This window comes from Corticium candelabrum, chromosome 17 (genome assembly GCF_963422355.1).
Source record: "Corticium candelabrum chromosome 17, ooCorCand1.1, whole genome shotgun sequence".
Classification (NCBI taxonomy): Eukaryota; Metazoa; Porifera; class Homoscleromorpha; order Homosclerophorida; family Plakinidae; genus Corticium; species Corticium candelabrum.
Genome location: NC_085101.1, coordinates 658775 through 682047, shown reverse-complemented (window position 1 = coordinate 682047; position 23273 = coordinate 658775). Strand labels below are relative to the sequence as shown.

The window sequence follows — 23273 nt, the reverse complement described above, 5'->3', positions numbered from 1 at the left end:
AACGTTGAACTCCTGCCAAGTCGGCCAGTGAGACAGCGTAGCCTTGGCGTTGATCAAGAGATGAGCATACGATCTCCCTCCTCTCTTATGGCAGGCATGCACATGCCTACCAAGCACACGAAAGCTCTTTCCACAGAATGGACAGTCAGTGATTGCCATGCTGTGGGTCTGAAACGCAAAGGTTGAACAACTGAACCTTCCGGGGTCTCAATTTACTGATCGTGTGACAGACGGCCTAGCCACCAGGGCAGCACTCGTGTATGGCAAAGAATTCTCTCTCTCTTTCAAATGCGAGAAGCAACTGAGAGGGAAATAATGTCTGGCGACGCTACCAATATCCGGGTATCGATCTATCTGTCGATCGATCTATCCATCTATCTATCTATCTATCTATCTATCTATCTATCTATATATATATATATATATATATATATACATATTGCTATGAATTGTATGACATCTACTACTTATCGTTTGTATATCTCCTAATTACTGAGTTTTGCCGACTGGCTTTTGTTATCTCTATGTATGGCTCATCAAGTGGTTGTTAGGCAGTTGTGATGACAAGTATGGATATTGGACAATAATAAACTAAAGACCTACGTAGTTGTTCAGTGAATGGTTGTCTTTTGTTTTCTTGTTTGAAAAGCATCAGCATTGTTCAGGTTTTCATGATTGTACTTGTATCAGTAATGTGTAAGTTGTTGTACTTGGTGAATCTGTAGCTGTCATATTGTTTGCTTCTATAGATTTGTAATGTGCTTCTCTGTTTGATAGGTCGGAGCCATGTTTGGCTACTCGATAGCATCTGTTGATCTTAACAGTGACAAGTGAGTGTGATCATTGACAGTAAACACTTATGAATATACATAATAACTGAAGCAATCAAGGCCTTTTTAGCTTTCTGAAAGCAAAACATATAAAACAGAAATGATTTCAAAATGTTTCAGTGATGGACTGATGTCAAGTTGATACCAGATATCTTATATACAAGAAAGTGAATTGCTATGACCATTGTTTCGTATAAGAACCAGTCATAGTATGAGTGAACTCTAAGTTTTGAAAGTGGTTTCCGAATATCACTACCTTCAATTCCACACTCCAAATTCATATTTGGTTGGTGTTTTCGTATTTGGACGGCTTCTGTATTTGTTGTTTCAATAGTTGGAGACAGTAAGTATAGGTCTTGTACCTTTCTAATATGGCAAGTGGTTAATTTGGGACAAATTTCATGTTTGGAAAGCTTTTGATAAAACGATTGAAATACACACAACCAGGGTTCTCCCTAAAGGTGGTAGCATGGCACAGTGCCACACTAGCAATCCTGGCCATGTGACCAAGCCTTTTCGCATGTGTTTTACCAAGGGTACTGTTCACTGTATAGTACTAACATGTACAGCAAGTGGATGGCATTAGTATGCGCGTGTGCAAATGATTTTGGAAGACGTCTCACAATGATGAAACGGAAGGCCATAATGACTTGGTTCTTCTGTCTTGGGGCAGATGGATTTAGTAATACGCAGTTTGACCTACAGTTTAGTATCTCATTATAAAGGTCTGGGTATTGAAGGGTACTTGACAGTATGCAGTAAGGGTCATGTCTTGCAACTACTGTCCTGCCATGCTCTTCTGAAATCATGCGGAAAACTGACAATAATTGGTTTCAACCACCAATGGATGATTTATGTGCAAATTTTAAAACATCAGCCCACACTACCGTAAGTTACCCTAAGTGTAGACTTTTGAAATGTAGGCATGTATGTATTCTTTTGCAACTGGTGATTTTCTGTTTGCCCAATCATTTGTCAAGTACTGTATATACGTATAGTATCGCAAAGAAGGAAGCTAGCATAGGTTGATTTGTACAATACTGATATATAAATATAAACTATATGAACTAACTGACGACAGTTCTCACGACAAACAACAAAAACACTTCAAACGTTGGACAGTCTACTCTCAGTCACAGCCAAGAGAAGACTCCCAGTTACGTCAAAGTTGCATTTACTTGTTTTACATCCTCTCAGGCACATGATTGAAGGACATACAAGGGAGAACGCTAGACGGCATCGTACCCAAGACATGACTGTGCAGTATTGTGTGTCATGCATTTCAGAGACTAGAGAAGCCAGTCTTGTCAAAGGACTGGCACCTTCCTTGCACAAGAGGATATGAGACGTAAACGATGCTTGTTCTATCTGTCTGAGACGGAATTTTGTATTTCTTCTTTTTGTCTAGCTTGTGTTTCTTATAGCATGAGTATAGCTCATCATTCCCTTCTCCGCATTGGGCAGATTAGATTATTAATTGTTAGTAAACTATTGGTGTATGCATACATGAAGCATATCTCATTCACAGAATTAGTAGCCACAGACAGAATTCTCATAAAGTTATTATTTGATGTTGTATGGGAATTTTGTTGCATGAGTATCCCATTCTGACAATTTACTGTTATTATTTCTTTCACATGCATTTTTACTCCGTTCTGAAGAATTTTGATTAGCAGCAGGACAGAATTCTCATGAAGAATTTTGTTCAGAGTTATATCCCGTTTAATGATATCTTGTTCTGAGAGCGATTATCTCAAAGTAGAATATATGCTGTTACAGATACCGTTCTTTGCCCAGTCCGGTTGCATTATTTAATTTTTCATTGAAGACAAATTAGAATTTAAGACCCGGATATGGAGTCCAGCGCACATTCCCAATGACGCACTTTACTGTAGATGCCAAAGAAACTCGCCCTTGCATAGTTGTAAATATTGTACAGTTTCTTTCTAAAACATTGAGAAAACGTTACCCCATTTTCAAGATTTCTAGCGAGTCTCTTCTTGGTCGCAGGACTCTGCCAGAAGGTGCCGTGACGTTGAGGGAATGTGACATATGATGACAAAGGTCAAAAGTAATTGTATGCGAGACCTACATGAACAAAGGCCTACAGTGCGTGTCAGCATTAGAGTCTTCTGGAATTTTTGACTTAGCTCGTGAAAGAAAGGTTGCACAGAGTCGGCAGAAAGACCGTTGTGAAGCTCTCAGTCTTCTGGTTATCACTGTTATGGTTTCCAATTAGCTGGGCATATGTTACTGTTAAGAGTGTTACTTCCTGTTATTTAATGAGATTTTGTGATGGGCTGGGTGTGGGGTGCTAGATGCCAAAGTCTTACGCAAACATAACATGCCGTATATCTACCTCAACAACTATCAGTTCTGCAAGTTGTCCTTGCTGTCAACTGTAACTCAAAGTAAACCCTTTGAGACAACACTACTGAGAGATTGTAGAGGGTGAACTCCTGTTTGGGATGTGGATATATGACTTCCTGTTGAGACCAAGGTGGTCTCTAATGGTCATAATGGCACACTTTGGGGTTAGTGGCCACTCCCCAGACTTCCGGAGAACTTCATTTCTGAAACACACTCTGAAGACTTTGCTGGCATTGCGGGGAACAGGCATATTGAATGTGACAACTCTTTGACAGGTGTAGGCGGGCAGACGAATGTAGGGTTTTTCAAGACTCGTATATATGTTCCGTTCCGATTTGGAACTTGACCGGTTGTAGAACCGGTCAACCAGTTCTAAACGGGATGACCGGTCTTAGAACTGGCCGTCCTGATTGAGAACTGATTGGATAAGTCTAGTTCTGAATGTCCGGCTCTAGAACTGGCCATCCTGATTTAAAATCCATTTCTAGAAGATAGTCATTAGTAGTTCTAGAACCAGATAACCGATCTTGGACAATGCAATATCTGATCGTTTACAGTATATTCTAGAACTAGACAACCAATCTTGTAGAATGCAACATTTATTACAGTATAATCCAGATGTTCTATGCTTATGCTACCAAATGCTCTATTGCGAACAGAACCAAACAAACTAGGAGAGTATAGTAAATACAGTTGACAGATATATCAAGAGTCTTCTTCCATTTCACAAAGCAGTTGAACTGCTCTGCTGCAGTCGTAACACATCCAGCCGTCATTGTTTTTAAATACTTCTTTTGGAATATTTTCGCATTTCTCATGGTACCATTTCTTACAAACATCACATTCAGCCATTGGGTACCTTTCAACCTGATGACATGAGCAATAAATTGAAATGGACAATGTCTTTCTGACAGGCTTTCCTGCAGGTTTTTCTTTCACTTCTGGAAAAGGAGTCATAGCCTTCTTCTTGAAACTTGTTATCAAATGATGACGGAGAGCAGAATGGTCGAACAAGATTTGCGTTGGATCCATCCCATAGCACAATGCAGTCATGAATGCTATCGAGAATAATCCACAGTCTGAACCATTACCCTGTCGTTGAACATTCATGATGTCCACATTCACTGTGTCGCTGCTTGGATGCAACAGACTTGCTATGGAAGCAGCAGTATCAGATGCTATACTGTTGATGTAAATGGAATCATACAATTTGATTTCATTTTCCTTACAGCCAATAGTTGAGACTACATTCCAGTGATGGCACACTGAGAATGGAGGATTTGGCAAAACTCTGTAGTATAAACTTCGAATGTCAGTGTTTGACATAACAAAGGAGTTTGCATGCTTTCCATGCTAGGGAACCTTTCCTTTAGCAGCAGCTGGGCGGCGTCAACATGGTCAGTGTTCAGCCACTGCCCTCTCTCTATGGCAGTCTTGTCTGCTTTGGTAAGCGAAATATGTCCAATCTTGACCCAGACAGCTGGATCTGATGCTCTTTCAATACATGGTCTTTTTGGTTGCACCTCCAAGTCATGATCATGTCCATCTGTTTGCTGCACTCGCTTCTTTGTGCCATCTTCATACTTACGATTATGGCATGTATCACCACTATCGCAATGACTACTACAGTCTATTCCAGCTCTGACTGAATTTTTGCACTTGCTCTAGCATTTGCATCTATTCCTTATGAAGGAATTCCAGGGTGCTTGGAGTTTGGCTGCTTCATGGATGCTGATCTTGTTGGCCAATTTCCAGTCTCGTCCAGGAATATCGAATGAAAGAGGAAAGGGCTCCAAGTCCCCAGCATCATAGCAACGGTTCAGTACCCCATGTCGACATCTTAAATGATACTGTACTCTAGCCTTTCCACAAATCTGAACTATTGTGCAAGACAGGAGAGGGAGATCTGTAGGTGTCCTCCTGTCTGTCCTCAGAATCCTGACACTAACATTCTCACCCACGTAGAAGCTAATGGGTTTTTTGCACCTTCTCTTGCTGTACTTTTCCCCTATACATTTTGTATTTTCCAAGAATTTTTGATTGGCGACCTTTCTGACTTGCAGATGCTTCTGTTTTGTAGCAAGGGGTTTCAATTGTCCTGCTGTTATTGTGTCTCCCTGAACCTCAGATTGCCCAGTTTTTTTGCCTAGGCTATTTTCTAGCTTGCATTCTGCAGTAGCAGTGATATCGCTGTCTTCCTTGTCCTCAACTGTTTGAGAGTGTTCTTTTGCTTTTGGCTTCAAATCACTCTCCTCTGCATTGTGTTCCTTGTTTTCAGTTGTTTGGGATAGTCCTTCCTTCATCTTGCCAGTTTGCTCACGTTTGGATAGCTCTGCTTCTGTAACTTCTTTAGGAAACTGGTCATCTTCTCTGGCCATATCACAACCCTCTTCTTGTTGGCTTCATCTTGAGACAGGCAAATGTTCTCTTCTTCCATAACACTCCTCTTTGTTGCATCTGTCAGCATTAGCGATCGAGGAGGTTACCCATAAACAAGCTCATATGGCATCTCCTTTGTCGCATCATGGACTTGCGTGTTCATAGTATCTACAAACAAACAAACAAACAAACACATAGAGGCACTACACTTTTAACTTGACTAAGCAGATGAGTTGTATTTCTATAAGAGACTTACAGACAATATGAGGAAGCCAGTGTGCCCAGTGTGGTTCCTTGTTGTTCTCCTCCTTTATCTTTGCAGCAAGCATTCTTTCCAGTGTATGATGTGCTTGTTCCACAAGGCCCTGTGACTGAGGATGTCTTGGCCTACCATGAACTAGTTGGCACTCTCCTGGCCAAGTGGCAACTGTTTCCTCCAAGATGCTGTTTACGAATTCTCTACCATTGTCACTGCATAACACAGTTTGTTGCACAATGGCCAAACATTAACATAAACTATGTAACCTGTGTAAAATTGTTGGGAGGCCAAAGTATGGAAACACATAATTGTGCAGCACAGCAACCTCTTCTGCAGCAATTTTTCTTCTGAGTGGGAAAGCCCAGTTGAATTTCGACCAATGGTCAATCAAATGAGCTATCCATTGGAAGTCACCATCAGGCAAGTGCCTCATATCAATTAGGTCAATCTGGAATTGTACACATTTTGTTTAATTGCAGAAGAGCAGAATTATTTACCAGACTACTTGGCTGTGCAAGTTATCCTCTAAAATTTTTGTATGTCAACATACCTAGACTCTTGAGAGAAAGCCATTGGCAACAATAGGCCTTAGAGGTGGTTGTGTGACTTGTGGTTTCCTCAAGTGGCAAGCATCACATAGTTTGATATACTTTGCACTACACTTCGAGGTATGCAAGCGTATAGCTCACAGACCTGTAAAAGAGATGGTAGAAGTGTGTGATAATATTAATTAATGCTAATTAATACTCGACAGTATGTTTTTCTGATTCCTGCATGGAGACAGTCAGTGCGGTGTATTTGGTCAAGAATACTCTTGAACTCCTCGACAATGTTACTCTCCTATGTCCTGCCATGATGGTTTTATCTTCACATTTCTATTATATATTAGACGGATTTAGATATCATGTAGATATCAATTTGACAGACAAACATATTTCAAGCACACCAATTTCTCTTTCTTGACTGGAATCATCAGGACATCTTTCATATCATGTATCGGAGAGTCGAAAAGCGTGAAATCCTTCTGTTTCACCATGTGGCGAAACTTTTTGTCTTCATCAGGCTGACCCTTCAGATGGCACACAATTCTCCGTCCAAATTCTTGCCTTACCTCTCCAGAGGAGCTTCGTCCGCCATCAACTGGAAAGGTTTCATCGAGGTATTGTTGGAAAATGATGGCGGAACGACCAAGCATGATGAAAACTGCGCCTTTTTCTTACGCTTGCGCAGGTATCTTACCTCTTCTGGGACTTTTCGCCCAGGACTTCCAATCTTGCCGATCAGTTCTAGAACGGGATCTAGATGGCGGTTCCAAATCGGTACGGAACATATACACAAAATAGCTTCTCTTTCTTGGCGGCTTCCACAATAAACGACACGCTTGGTGTTCACTGTCCGAAGTCAGGAACGGGCAGTTTAAATTCTGTGGAGATCTGATGCACTCGTACAGAGATATTCGCGTGTGAGTGGGCAGGTTTGACTAGCAGGAAATCGTGTCGTTGCGAGAGAAGCCCAGAAGATGACAACAAATCTGTCACAATCTCACTTTCGACCTTATGGATTCGGCATGCGAGGACCAAATTGGTGGAGATCAGACTCACCATCTTGGAGATCCTTTCTTACACACGAATACACACACACACACACACACACACACACACACACACACACACACACACACACACACACACACACACACACACACACACACACACACACGCACGCACACACACACACACACACATGCACACACACGTGCACACCACACATGCACTCATGCACACACGAATGCACGCACGCATGTGCGCACGCACACACACACACACGGATATGGATATACCCTTTGGAAAGTTTCGAAGATAGCACCCACTGCCTATTTCTAGGTAGGGACCTCGCCACTGGTTGTAGTTTTAGGCTGCACTGACGAACCTCTTGATGCGTGGCCAGAGCATCGAAGGGCACTGACTTTGGCGCAGCCACGGGACTGGACCTCGAGTCTACACGTACCCATATATACTGTGTGCTGTTCTGCCAAGCCAGCGATCTAGTCCACCCCCTGTCAAAGACCAGGTACTCATTTACTCCTGAGTCGAGAGGCAATTGTGTGTGAATTTCTTGCCCAAAGAAATTACGTCTGTACTCGTCGTGAACCTAAGACTTCACCGTCTTGGATGTTTCCATTCTCCTAATGCAACTCTCCAACCAACTGAGCTACAGACGCCACACACACTCACAACAGCTCTCCTTTATGGTATAGTAGATGGTAATTGCGATGATCTGTAACAAGGCACATATGGATTAAATCTCGAACATCAAAGTAAGTCTTTTGGAAGCGGGCTTCAGAAGGAGATTCAGTTCAACATGTGTGTTACGTGTCAAAATGACACATCTTTTACAGTGTACGCTAAACATTGCATGCTTATGCGTACTTCTTCATGTTTATTTTTATTCTATGTATGTGTTTCATGCTACCAGGAATTTTCGAAACAGTACCTCGTCAAAACAGCCCATGGGCCACTAATGAGAATCTAGATGGTGGTGCGCGATTTAATGTCGGCGCCCAAAGTTGGTTGATATTCCGAGGCTGTGTTAGTAACATGCGTTACTATACTACATTGCACGTACAGGTTTGGCAAACCAGACAGCGGTCTTACACTGTGGATTAAAGAAGATACCTCTAAAGAAACTCCAGACAAGAAGCGTAGGAGGGCAGTCAGGTCTGGTTGCACTCGTAAGTTTATAAAGGCTAAGTATATATGCTGGACGTTGCAAGATGGGGCTGCACTTGCATACTCTGTGATACTCAAGTCACTCTGCCAATTTCCAGAGTTTCTACGAACCACCCGGGCACTTATTGAGAACGGATATTCTTCCATAAAATCCCATTTTCCGTATTGCTGCCTTGGGCACTGTTTCAGAAATTTCCAGTAAACTGTTAACTGTGTTGCAGCTATACTGACTTGGTTGTTGGCAGTCCTTTTCATGGTACTCAAGGTGTCAATATAGGACAAGTCTTTGTTTATCTATCTAATGGAGCTAATGTATTACATTGATCACATGTTTTTGCCACACTGTGTCTGATGGTATATAAGATTGTGATTTTTGTAGAACAACTTTACAACTCCTATTTCTATTACTGGTCAAGTGAATGGTGGGATGTTTGGTTTGACTGTGACTTCTCTCAGAGACATAGATTTGGATGGGTTTGAAGGTGCAATGTGCAGCAGTTTACTAGAGAACATTTTTATTAGATGTGTGTATTAGATTTTGCTGTTGCTGCTCCATTTTATGAGATTGGTGTTGTGTACATCTACCGTGGTTCTCCATGGGGTCTGAGAAGCACCAAAGCAAGTCAGGTACAGTTGATTCCATTGTATTACTTATTCTTGTGCCTATTGAATTATAGCATTTCTTTGTTACTTTGCTGTTATTCAGCATGCAATATTTGGGCAGAGGCATTATCTGTGCATGAACATTGGTGTTAATTGTTCAATAGCACAATGGTGTCTGGTCATTTACCAGTATGACTTTAGTAACTAATAGTTTTTACTTGGCAGGTTATTCACCCAGAGAAAAGCAGCTTCAAGTCATTTGGTTATGCAGTTGCTGGTGGTGATGATGTAGACAACAACCATTATCCAGGTAGAGAGACTGTTGTACTGTAGTTGTTGTTTGATTTTAATATTAATTTGTGTACTAAATAGATGTTCTTGTTGGGGCTTACCAGTCTGAACATGTCATTTTGTTGAGGTAATTATGTGACCATGTCACTGTAGTGTTTTTGTGCTGGAAGTTGTTTTATTTTGTCAGAACTCGACCTGTTGTAGTTGTGGATGCTCCTTTGGTTACAAGCGTAGAAGCAGTGTCTTTGCAGACACCCAACTGTAACTACACGTACTACAATGGTTTGGCAATTGAGACAACCTGGTAAGATTTTTGCAATTTTGCTAGTAATGTTGTTGGGATAAGATAATTGTAGCATTGCAATTTTATCTGCACTACTCAACATTAACAGCTTTATAAATGACGTTCACTAATTTCTGCTTGACATTTAGTTAGTTGTGCTTTGTGAAGAATGAGGGTACAGAAAGTAAGACATAGTAACTAGGAAGTGTTAGGAAGAGACGGAAAACATCAGCGTCTCTCCTTAAGCACAGATTTAGGTTTACATGTCAGCGCACATTATTCATGTGAATCTAGGCTTTTGTGAATCTAGGCTTTTGTGGCTTTGGATGGTTGCTACAAGGTGGTCATGTATTTTGTAGTGTATGTCTAATCTAAGGACACTGTCACTATTGTTTGTATTCATTATTAGTGGTTTACAGCATACACTCATTTATGACTTCATCTTACACATCTACGATCATGTATTTATTATTTCATAACAACCACTGTGTAGTTAAAAGGGTCTTTTTTCTTGGCTAGAGCTTTGTCTCAACGATTATAATGCACAGTAGGCATTTCTTCTAACATCAGCTGCGTGAAGCAGTTTATTCTCCACAAGTGGTAAAACTTAAGGTCTTATAGTATGGTGAACTGAATGTGAGAAAGAGTGTTGGTAGTAAGCAAAGTTGCAAAATGCATAGCTTGATTCTTGCTAATTTCTCAGAACAAGATGTAGTTGAACAGGATATACTCTGAATAAGAATTCTTCCTGGCTGCTAATTTTTGGAACAGAGGAAAAATGCATGTGAACTCATGCAAGAACATAAATTTGCATACAACATTAAATTACTTAACTATATAAGAATTCTGTCAGGGGCTGCTAATTCTGTGAATGATATATGCTTCATGAATGCATACAACGACAGACATGATATATATATTATTTATTTGGAGGAACACAGACGTAAAGTGTGTTCTGTTTGTGGTTTTGTGTATGCCAGCAGATGGAAATTTTGTCGTCGGTCTCAAGGTGCTGGTCGGCGTAGGTGTAGAGGTGGTTATGGTTTTACCAAGTGAATCCCATTGGGCTTCTAAAATGGCTTCTCTTGAGTCATCACCTCATGCGTCAAACCATGTGTCTTCTCATATGATAGGTGCAGAAGAGTGTCTAGGAAATTCCTGTATTTCTGTTGACCTGACAAAAGATGCACAAGTCCTGGAAGACATTACTTTGGTCCCTGATGATCTGGCTCTGGAAGGCGTGAAAGCAGCTGCACAACATGCTTGTCCATCTTGTTTTCCTGACTCAGACACTTTTCAAGCAATAATGACGGAAATATCTTTTCTTCAGGTCACATCCATTTGTCATATACCGAAACGATTTCGACCTCTTCTTTCGGAAATCTTAGCATTAGAATTTCAACAGTCTGTCAATAGCGATTTGTGGGGTTTCGTATGTTTCTCTTTTTTTTTGCTAAAACAGTTTTGAGACCACCACTTCGAGGAGGTAAGAAGAAGAGGCATGTTGTAAGTGCTTGTCTACTCTTACGTTTGCAACAATGGCAAGCAGGAGACCTGGTATCTTTATGGATTGTGGCTAGAAATGATGCCATTCATAACATCAAGGTTTGCAAGTTGTTTACTTTGTCCCAGAGAAACACACGACATGCCTTGTTTCTGGCCAGTGAGGGTCGCTATGGAGATGCTATGCGGTCATTGAGATCTAATGGTTGTGCTCCTGTGAATGATTTGGATTCTTTTGAAGAACTCAAACTTTGCCATTATTCTCAACCATTCCCAGAATGGTCTGATGATATACCTCCACCACTATGTGTGAATTCATTGTCAGTTATGGAAGCATTGCAAACTTTCCCTCGGGCCTCCAGTCCAGGATTTTTGAAGCTTTGCTCCCAGCATTTTCTTGATGCCACCATAGGAACAACGTCACCAGCAGGGCAGGAAGTTCTCGAGAACCTCACTCGTTGGGTCAATTTTGCTTTGTCTGGCAAGATGGATAAACGAATTTCTGCATGGCTTTTGAGCGCTCCATTAACAGCTCTGTACAAGAAGCAAGGTGGTGGTGGTGTTTGACCCATAGCAGTTGGAGAGGTTCTCTGCCGTCTGATAAGCCGAGTTTGTTGTGCTGCAGTCAAATCTAAGCTCCCAGAGATATTTCTACCATATGGGCAAGCAGGTGTTGGGATTTCAGGTGGTTTGGAGGCAGCTGTTCACTCCTTGTCTAGTTTCATTGATACTTATGGTGACAATCCAACTTTGTGCTGCCTCAAGCTTGACATGGCAAATGCCGTTAACAATTGCCATCGTATTCCTTTTCTGCAATGCCTACATAGGGATCTGCCCGAGTTATTTGGTTGGGTTCAATGGTGTTATCATACGGAGGACGAACTTAGGTTTGGTCAGAATCGACTAACATCTTTGGTTGGTGTTCAACAAGGGATCCTTTGGGTCCTTTGCTTTTTTTCTCTGGTCAGTCTAGAGCAGATGGACGAAATTGGTGCACAGGAGGGAATATCTATGAATTTGTGGTACTTGGACGACGGATTCTTCATTGGTCAACGTTCCACTGTCGCTTCAATGTTAGAGATGGTAAGATCAAAAGGGCCATCGTATGGACTCCAGCTTAATATGTCCAAGTGTGAGGTCTTCTGGCCAACTAGAGATACTACATTTCCAGAATTCCCATCAACCATTGAACGAGTAGCTCAAACAAATGGAGGTGCTGAGCTGTTGGGTTCTCCAGTGTGGGGATCGAACGATTTCTTTCAGAATTGCTTCTCAAAGCGAATAGATAAGATTTGGGAATGTCAACAAAACCTTCAAAGTCTTGAAAATCCTCAGGTTGAGTTACATTTGTTGAGATCATGCCTTTCATTGTGCAAGATCAACCATCTCCTCAGAACTGTGCCACCTAATAAAGCCACTTCTCAGTTGCGGCGTTTTGATGTCAACTTAGGAAAGAGTCTTGAAGGAATAGCTAACTGCTCTCTTTCTGAAAATTCGTGGAAACAGGCCACACTGCCAATTTGTTTGGGCGGTCTTGGTTTGAGGGAAGCCTGCAGAAGTGCCCCTGCATCTTACCTTGCCAGTTGTAATTCCACTCGTCAATTGATATGTCGGTTCCATTCTCTGCTTTCTCAGTTGAAAGTGTCATTTTCCATTGTAAACGAGCACACTTTTCCAGGAGAGCAGGTTGCTCATGAACGCCTGTGTCAAAGTATTCCAGACACAGCTCTTAAGACTGTAATGACTAGTCAACGAAGTTTGCAGAGTAGGCTGGATTCTGATTAAGTTCTTCCCTCAAAGATTCTGCTGGTATTCGAGATCGCGCTAGACTGAACACCATTTCTGGCCAACATGCTGGAGCATGGTTACGGGCATTGCCAAACCTAAGCCTTGGCCTCGCCATGCCCAGCAAAGAATTTAGTGTTGCTTTGAGAGTCTGGTTGGGCATTCCAATCTTCAACTTGCCTTCTGATGCCAAACGCTGTACATGTGGTGCAATCATTGACAAATTTGGTGATCATTTATTGGGTTGCAACCAAGAGCAGGATCTGAGAATGAAGCATCACAATGCACTCTGAAGTAGTCTTCAATGCACTCCTAGTGGATGATTCTCGTTGTCGTCGAGAAATGCGATGCAGTAGCACAAGCAACTCAAGACCTGGTGATATTTTTCACCCAAATTTTGAACATGGTCTTCCGACATATTTTGACATGACCGTCCGAAACTCCTTACAGTCATCCTACCTTGTTCAAGCAGCCACTTGTCCAGGGGCAGCGGCTGCAGCAGGAGAGATTGAGAAAGATCAGCGGCATGATGCGATGGTTTCAAACACTGGAGGTATTTTTCATCCCCTAATGGTGGAGTCTTTAGGATTATGGACACCAAACAGTTTACAAGTACTTAAAATTATAGCGTGAAGGGCTTCTTTTCTGAACAAGGCTGGTATCAGTAGATCGGTTTGTAGTTTGCATCAGCAACTGTCTGTAAAGCTATGGTTATACAATGCTAAGATGGTGTTATGTAAATAGCTTTAGATGGTAGAGTTGATCCCAGTTGGGATCTGTAAGAAGTATAAATATATACATGTTTAAATATATATATTATATATATATATATATATATATATATATATATATATATATATATATATATATAAACTAACCCAAAACCAACCCAAACCCCCCACTCTACAAAAAGTCTAGAACGTCATCAGAGCAATGTACAGACAATCTCTCTAGAATTATCTTTGCATTATACAACCAGAGTTTAATAGAAAGCCGTTGGTGGAAATAGGACGTGGCCTGGCTCATTGTGAGGTGACTGTGGAAAGTTGTTCTTCTGCAGATTGATTTTAAAATCTGGAGACTAGACGGCGACCACAAGCCCAGACTTTCAACAAGTAGTGGATAAAACACACCTCCATTCTCACTAACAATGTCTTTATATGAGCTGTCTTTCTCTCTTTCTCCAGCTTCTGCCATATATATATATATATATATTTGTAACCGCCCTATTGACGGAACACTACAGATAAACACCACTACAAGTATTAGGTGCAGACAAACATCTAGATGTTCAGCTATTATTCACAAGTTGTATTGCCACAGTTTCACAGACAGTTGTTCATGTACAGACTTATAGAGACACCTGGCATTTTTGTGTCTAGTCTAAATTTGGCATTGAATTCTTCTCTAACAAAACCAAATGTTTTTCAAATTACTTTTTTATAGATTGTGCTATTGTTAGTATGTAAGATAGCTTGAGCTCATGATTGCAGCTGTACTGACTACCTCCTGCGCATCAGTTTGCTTTCAAGAAGAAAGACGGCCATTTTTACTTTTCCTGTCTTTGTACATGTTCATCGCACTTGGATGCTCATTTTTGTCATGCAATCTAAGAATGCTTTGTAGTAGACAGTGAAAACAATTTTGTGGGTCCTCGTATCAACATTATGGACAAAAGGCGAATCATCTGTATTTACGCATTGATTTTGCACGTGTCATCACAATTTGAATTGTTTTGCCATTATAATCAATAAACAAACTTCAACTTATTAAAAAACCATATGATACTAATTAATTGCAAAACAATTCTACTAAGACAAACTGAAGGTTACAGCAACAGAAGAACACTGACATGCCACTTCCGGTCCTTGTTTTATATAGCAAAACCTCAAACTGCTCCTGCCAAAATGTCAGCTGCACTAAAACCGCTGCCCTTGAGACTGCCAAAGTCATGCGATAAGTTAGCCTGAACGTTCAGCTGCACGCAGTTTCAGAGTCTTGTAACGTGCAATATTTGACGAGTTGCAGCAATGCCTCGAGGCAAACAGATGAGTCCGAAAACGTGAGGGAAAATTGAAGCCCTTTACTCAGTTGGCCACTCTGTGCATCAGATTGCAGCTTTCGTCCGCCGCTTCAGGAATTGCAACGGCTTCCCCATGGCAGCAGCGATTATGAAAACTACCTGGATGTGGGAAAGCAACGACAATTCGGGAAGAGAATGGCACTGCAGAACCGCAGAGCACTATCACGACTGCTCTCGTATCAGCAGGTAGAACAGTCCATCGTCATCTCAGTGAGAGAGGAGTGAACGCTCGGAGGCCTAGAAAAAGCCCATTGCTAACAGAAAACCATCAGCATTTGCGACTGGGATGGGCAACCACTCACACACGGTGGAGTTTGGATGACTGGAAGTCTGTTCTTTTTTACAGATGAGTCAAAGTCAGCATGGGAAATGTTGGTGCTCTGGATGTTTGGCATTGCAAAGGTGAGGAATTTCTCCCTGAATGTTGTGATTGTATAATTCAGCACGCGGCTAGTGTGATGGTGTGGGGATCAATGTGTTGGCATGGTGTCGGGTCCCTGGTGAAACTGGAAGGTCGTTTGGACAGCAAGGCCTACCAACAGGTTCTGGAGGAGCACATGCACAGCGGCACTGATAGGAAACGACTTTGTCTTCCAGCAGGACAACGCGCCAATCCACACGTCTCGGTCAACAAGACAATGGCTACGCCAGCATGACATCACACTGTTGGACTGGCTGCCCCGCCTAATGCAAATCCGATTGAGAAGTTGTGGCATGAAATCAAAACTGATGCCAACCGTCACCAACGAAGAACTGCAGCTGAGCTTTGGAATGCTTTGCAAGAAGTGTGGCAGCAGATTTCAGCCGCACGTGATCGGAACTTGGCAGAAAGTGTTCGCGACGTCTGGACGCAATCAGGAGGGCGAGAGGCGGGAACACTCTGTACTGAGGATTGGTGAAGGGCTTCTATTTTCCTTTACGTTGTATAAACCTGGCTTTTTTAAAGCCAGTAAACAAAATCAGAGAGAATCTAACCTGTGACACTTAACGCAGTCATGACGTCATACATTTTTAGCTCTCGTTTTCCGCAGTGTGAAACGTAAAGGACTACTGTATAAGATGAAATAGTGGCGGGGAATTTATTTATGCGGATTGGTGGATTTTTAGCACCAATATGAATCTGCCATTAATTTAGCCGCTGAGCATATGTTGATGTCATCATGCACCCACTTGGATCAAGCATCATGGTGATGTGGCGGTACATCAAGTGGATGTGGTCACAAGATGGTAGCCCCTGCTTGCCGTCTGTAGTGCCTACCCTGTCAAACAGGGAGGTTAACATGGGAATGAGGCTGTAGTGGATGGGGAACATTGACATATATCAATGATCCAACAACAGTGTCAATCGTACTGCCAAAATATATGCCAATATACTTTTACTATCAATTCTTAGCAATCCGCCAAAATAAATTCCCGCCAATGTTTTATCTTATATGGTATTTAGGTTCTACAGTCTTCTCAAGAAACTTAACGATCAACAAGGTAACTACTAAGTTCTTAAGAATATTGCTAATTGGTACATTTTGACCTAATTATTGTGTTACTACATACCCACAGTGGGGTGTCCCTATAATTTTGTCCAAGTCTGTATGTTAGTATTAGCTCAGCTGAAACTCTGAACTATAGACAGAGTAGACTTCTTGGCATAGACTAGTGTCTGTGTGTGTGTGTGTGTGTTTGTGTGTGTGTGTGTGTGTGTGTGTGTGTGTGTGTGTGTGTGTGTGTGTGTGTGTGTGTGTTTGTGTGTGTGTGTGTGTGTGTTGTGTGTGTGTGTGTGTGTGTGTGTGTGTGTGTGTGTGTGTGTGTGTGTGTGTGTGTGTGTGTGTGTGTGTGTGTGTGTGTGTGTGTGTGTGTGTGTGTGTGTGTGTGTGTGTGTGTGTGTGTGTGTGTGTGTGTGTGATAGCTCAGTTGGTTAGAGAGTCATCTTATGGAGTGTTTACATCCGGGACCTTAAAGGGTTGCAAGTTCAAGTCACAGTGATGGCGAGCTATGGCATAATTTCTTTAAGCAAGAAACTAACACACATTTGCTTCTCTCGACTCAGGAGTGCAAATGAGAACCTGGTCATTGACTGGGGTCCTAAGCGGCTATCGGCTGTGACGTGACATCAGCCACTGGGGTCCTGGTGAGACTTTGGGTGCTGACAGCACAGTTGGCTTCACAAGTTGGTGCTCCTGCGAGTGCCTGGCCCGGCTCCAGGAGTTTGCTAGCACAGGCCCAGAGTTCCCTGAGTAGCGCACAGTGCCCAGCTTAACAGCTGGGGGCGTGACCTCTGAGAGGCAGCTCCTGACATTTAGGTTTTTAGGGTGTGTGTGTGTGTATTTGTACACACACACACACACACACACACACACACACACACACACACACACACACACACACACACACACACACACACACACACACACACACACACACACACACACACACATATATATATATGTATGTATGTATGTATTGTATGAGAGTTGTTTGTGCTTCTGTGCGTTTCTATGTGCTGTTCTCACTTATCTCCAAAACGGCGAGTCGTAGCGTCACCAAATTTTGCTCGCACATGCTGAATCAATCGAGCTCAACAGTGAAGGCAGTGCCGTCTTCCAGAGTTCTCTTGTGATGACGTGGTTTCTTGTCGATCAAGCCTGCCTCCACGCTCTCAAATTTCTCTAGAACAATGCATTGGATCTCCACCAAATTTAAACTGCTCATTCATTACCTCGGGCAGTATGCAACGAGGATGCCATTACCAGTGACGTCAATAACCTGTGGATATATTTTTGACTGTCCCTGTGTCTTTAACTTAACAAATAGACTTACCTTTGTTTGCACATGTATGCACGTAGAAGAGTTGCCACTCTTGCTACACCTGTTTCTTACAACATCAGCAACGTCTTCAAAGTGACGGGGTTCAACAGGACTGTCAAAGTAGCTGCAGAATAAGGCGTGACTTGTCATGTATACGGGGAACCAATTATCTGGGTAAGTAAATATCTGCAAGTCGCTTCCAAGTTTCTGCTGCCCAGATATCTAACTCTGAACAGAAGACTTGCTGCTAATTTGTTGGAAACGGGACACTCGGTTGCAATTTTATTTGTTTTCAGCAGGGTATTAATTAACTAGCAATCAATAATCTAATCCCCGGTGAAGAATGGAGTACTCAGATAGTTTGTGGATATTATAGTTAAATCAATACACAAACAGCTGTTTTTTTATCTGTATTGTGTCAAAACGTCAGAGTGTATTGTTATTGCTTCTGTATCTGATCATGTCATTTTGCTGGTAGCGTGAGTGATGTTTAGGAACATGAGCCATAAGCTAAGTATAGCATAATATTTTGTCTGTATGTTGTCGTATAGTCTTGTAATTTAGAATTATTGACTGTCATATTACCTTTGAATAATGTAGATTGACAGAGTAAAGTAAAATTTATTGTAAGTCATTCAGTGTTTTATTGCAGTTTTTCATTGGGAGTGTGTCTGGTGTTCAATGTTAAGCCTGGAGCAAAAGAAATTTCATCTCTAGGTGTTTGCTTTGTTCAGTCAGTTTGTTGGCATTTGATAGAGTGCTATTGTATTTAGTTGTAAACTACACATTGGTGCTTGACAGCGAGTTGAAGACTGAAGATCGATTAATTACCAAAGATGCTGGTGATTGGATGGATAAGTCGCAATTAAGTGGCTCAGTTGCTTTATTGATAAGAAATGTCATGTGTGTCAACTACACCGTTGCTGTCCAGGTTGGCATTAAATATTTATTGTTCTTGGGACAATATCAAATGTTTCTCCTTTTTTAAAACGTAACTTCCTTTACATTGAATAATTGAATGAACTGCTCTCGCCCTTACATTCGAAACCCTAGTAGCAAGTTTTTGTAGATACACAAAACTGTCCATTTAATAACACGCTGCATACTCTACTATATATCAAATTTATGTGACATCTAATACAATGCTTTAGAGGTGATGAAACACAAGAAGAGTACATGGCATAAATTTTAAACACAGCCATTGTCAACTACCAGCCAACCTGTTAGTAATGATGCACTGCATGTGCACTGCATGTTGCGCAATTGATGATATTAGTCTACTTATTAAAGTTAACTAAGTAGAACACTGAATTATGCAGGCAAAGAAGGTGACACAGCAACCTTTGTCACTACTAACAGTGTTCATGAATTCTTTTTTTATTTACACTTCCTTGTGGGAGCCAGCTTTTCAAGGTTTTACTTGGCAAGACTGTTTTAATTGCCAGACAAATCAAACAGCTACTAGTAGGTATTGTTATTTTCTGCTACCCTCAAAGTTTAGTGCAGACAAATATGAAATTTAGAAAAGGATGACACATGATTGGTTATACTGTATGAACAACAAACACGTGACGTCAGTTCAGTATTTAAAGTTAGCTTGTCATTTCCAATTTAATTTTGTGACTGCTGTTGTCTGCACATGTGCTTTGTCCTGAAATGTGTTTTAAGATGCATTGCACATGCATTACAGATGCAAATTTTGACACATTGCAAGCTCTTCCTTGTACTGGTCAGATATAGTATACAGTGAGAGTTTGTGATTTACATTTTAAAATGCCAGACTCCTTGGTGGGTGTAAAAGAGATAATTATGGGTTTGGAAAGAGAGTGTGAACATTTTATCTGGTGTCTTAAGCACAAAATGTATGTAATTGGAATGTGATATTCAATTTGTAGAGAGAGCCTCGGAACAGGCTGAGGAAGTTTGTCAATGAAGTGAGAGTGGTTGGCGTAGCATTGCCTTCTCCTTTATCAGGAGGAATTTTGCCAGAGTTGGAGCCTGTTCAAGATGTTGATGTTAAGGTTCCTGTGTTTATTAATGTATCAATCCAACCAGAGTGTATGTTTGTTCCATGTCGGCCCAATTTGAATGTGGAAGCTGTACAGAGCAAGTAAATATGTAGTGTATTTATTCATCTGTATGTGTGTGTTGTGACGTACATTTTGTGATTCTCTTAGATCAACAAAGACCATTACTGCTGGTTCAGGAGACGAAGTAATAATTTATGTTCAAGTGACCAATCAGCATGATAGTTCATATAATACACGACTGTCTGTGGCTGTCAGCCCTCCAGAATTGGCATTTAGAAATAGAACATTCCCTCTCAGTGCTGCAGATAACACAAATCCCAATTTCCGATGTGACGTTGTTGTTGGTGGAGCAGTGTGCGATATTGCAAATCCACTAAGAGACGACAAGATGGTATACTTACATTGTCTGGGCAACTAGTACAATACTTCTCTAATGGTTTGTGTAGGTGGATTTAAAAGTGACTATGACAGAATTTGGCTTAATAGGAAATGAATCAAATGTGAGAGTGATGGTCAATGCTAGCAGTGTCCATCAAGAAAATGCAACAGTTATGTCTGACAACAGTGATCAGTTCAGCATTGTAGTTATTGCCAATGCAAGTCTGACGTTTGCTGGGTTGGTGTTGCATGGATATTTGATTTCAATGTTTATTGCATATAATAATTATTTATTTTATAGAGCACCGTTGTTCTTAAATGATAAATGGGATAGCTTCAATCAGGCACAAGTTCTTGAGCTGCTTTCAGAGACTGATGATCAAAGAGATTTTTTGCGAAATTTCACTCATGAATTTCGGGTATGCTGTATAGACTGTACTGCAGTTGTGACTAGAACAGGGACAATAGAACCTAATGAGAATTTGTAATATTGTATCATAGTTTTATTGCATTGCATGTCAATCTGTCTGAAAATCGCTTAACTGAATCAGCCAAACGTCAGTTAATAGATTCTCTAGATGGACATTTATAATTGTCAACCAAAAATTTGTCAGGGGTGTTGATTACCAAATAGGTTTAAGTACTCTTGACAGTTTTGTGTCTGTTTTTATGTCTTGACGCATATAGTGGCTTTTTCTAGTAATGTTCTGTATAGTGGGAAAACAATGGTCCAAGTCTTGTGCCTGGTTGGAGTGTTGAAATTTGGTGGCCTGTGTATGGTGTTGGGAGAAAGAAGATATTGAGTACACCTCCTAATATTACCGTCTCTTATCGAGTACGATTAATAATGTAGCTTACAGGACCAGGTGGCAACAACATGTGATGGTCTATTGCAGATTCGAGTCAAGGAAGCCGAAGTAGAACACTCTTTGGTTCAGTGCACTTATCCTATGACTCAGAATCCCAGTGAGTGGCCCAAGGTATTTCTATATGGTAGTGGTTGTTGTGTGAACTAATGGCAACAGTGTTTATGTTGTTTTTGATTGCTGTAGAGTGATATTGAGCAGTGCTCAAACATAGATTGTTTACATATTACATGCACCGTTGAACAGCGATTGCCAAAAGGTGGATCACTATCATTCCGCGTGACCTCTATTGTTAATCTAAAGGATTTATTTGAGGTTTTGTTTTTGCTTTGTTTTTAATGTCATTTGTATGGAGTAATATAAAATGCTTTTTTGCAGTATGCCCTTGAACAGCAAGGTGCTGTGTCCAACCCAGAACTACATATTAGGTCTTTTGGTCGTGCCTCAGTTTTATCAAGCTATGACATTAATTCACAACCTGCATCTGGAGAAGTGACAACAACTGTTCTGTACAATATTGCAGTGCAGGGTTGTGTGTCTATCTGGATTATTATTGTCAGTGTGTTCGGTGCTCTAGTTCTTCTTGCTGTGGCTGTTGTCATTCTCTACATGGTTAGTTGAATGCCTTGTCATTGTGCATCTCTTATTTTTGCTAGTAGTGAGTTTATGGTATGATTCCTCTTTGTTGTTGATCAGGTTGGTTTCTTCAAACAGCGACAGGGCCTCAAGATGAAACTAAAACCATCACAGTATGGTAAACCAATGAATGATGCCAATGAAACTGTAGAAGACCACATAGCAGCATCTACTTGTTCCAGTAACAAGATCCAGACTAAGTCAAATGTGGGCAGTGATGGTTATGAAAGTGTAGAATATCAGAGCAAAACATCAAGTGTTCGGGAAGACGATGTGTTCAAAATGGATACAAGGGAGCTGAAAGAAGAGCCTGGACATGCAAAATGGAGGGCCAGTGATAGTGACACTGACCCTACATCGAATATGCAAGATGAGAAGAGACAGTCCCACTCTTCTTACTCACAGACAACAGTTTAACTGGATATAGTAGTTGGGCTGATCTGTTTGGCAGTTTCCGAAAATTCGTAATTGATATTAATAAGCACGTAGGTTTTTCGTTGTGACAGTAATGAATGACATGCTGAAAACGCTATAATAGTTTAGTGGTACGTGTAGTAATAGTGGTAGTATTGTAAGATGTTATATCTATGCAGTTCATTACACCAGAAATGTGAAACAAACTGTTTAGTGGTATGCTGTACGAGGACTTTTGGTCGCGGGGACTATTTAGGGCCTGTCCACACTATACCAGAATGGATCGCGATCGAATCGTGATCCGATCGGGATAGCGAGCGTCCACACTGCACTTTGAAAACGATACCTCCGCCTTATTTCGATATCACGTGACTGATGACCGATGTGTACGTGTGGCTTCTTTGCTTGTGGAGAGCGCTGATACAGCGACGTAAGGTGAGCGAGAACAAAGACGAGTGAGGAGTGCTAGATGTTCCGACTACACGCGTAGCGTACGTGAAGGTAACGCCCACTATTTCTAATTGGATTCAACCGATCGCGATCGAAACCACCTCGCAATGTGGATCGGACGGATCACGATCCGATCGCGATCGAGTTGCAAGTGTGGACAGCGTTGCGGTTGGATCGCGATCCGGTTGCCAGTGTGGACAGGCCTTTAGTCTCGGGCTTAGTTGGTTCCCGAAACCGTTTAAATGGGGCTTATTTGGTTTTGGACGGCCACCTGCGGGGATTATTTAATTGGTCTCGGGTGCAATCCCTGGGCAGAAATTCTGTGCCCAAGATAAATGACCTTCTTTCCATAAACCTTGTCACGTTTCGCTCAGAGCCCTGCATCTTGTAGCCGTTTGAGGACCTCTTCCAGGCGCTGAAGGTGCTCCTTCCTCCTCTTTCTCGTAATTAAGATGTCGTCCAAGTACACTACCACACCATCTAGGCCCTGCAACAACTCTTCCATTACCCATTGGAAAATGGCAGTGGCTGAATGAACACCAAATGGTAAACGGTGAAATAGAAATAGCCCCTTGTGGGTGT

At 41.5% G+C, this 23273-nt stretch overlaps 1 protein-coding gene across 1 annotated transcript; it reads left to right on the top strand.

Annotated features, from left to right (window-relative positions):
• Positions 1 to 783: 783 nt before the first annotated feature.
• On the top strand, positions 784 to 22450 carry LOC134193012 (integrin alpha-V-like). The gene is made up of 18 exons (XM_062661791.1): positions 784 to 830; positions 8789 to 8879; positions 8947 to 9049; positions 9103 to 9194; positions 9396 to 9480; positions 9543 to 9588; positions 9649 to 9765; positions 18570 to 18634; positions 18691 to 18848; positions 19813 to 20027; positions 20095 to 20338; positions 20394 to 20563; positions 20627 to 20744; positions 21041 to 21160; positions 21222 to 21305; positions 21378 to 21506; positions 21570 to 21803; positions 21888 to 22450. Exons 1-18 carry the CDS (start codon positions 787 to 789, stop codon positions 22242 to 22244), a joined length of 2472 nt encoding a protein of 823 aa, XP_062517775.1. The 5' UTR covers positions 784 to 786; the 3' UTR covers positions 22245 to 22450.
• Positions 22451 to 23273: the final 823 nt, after the last annotated feature.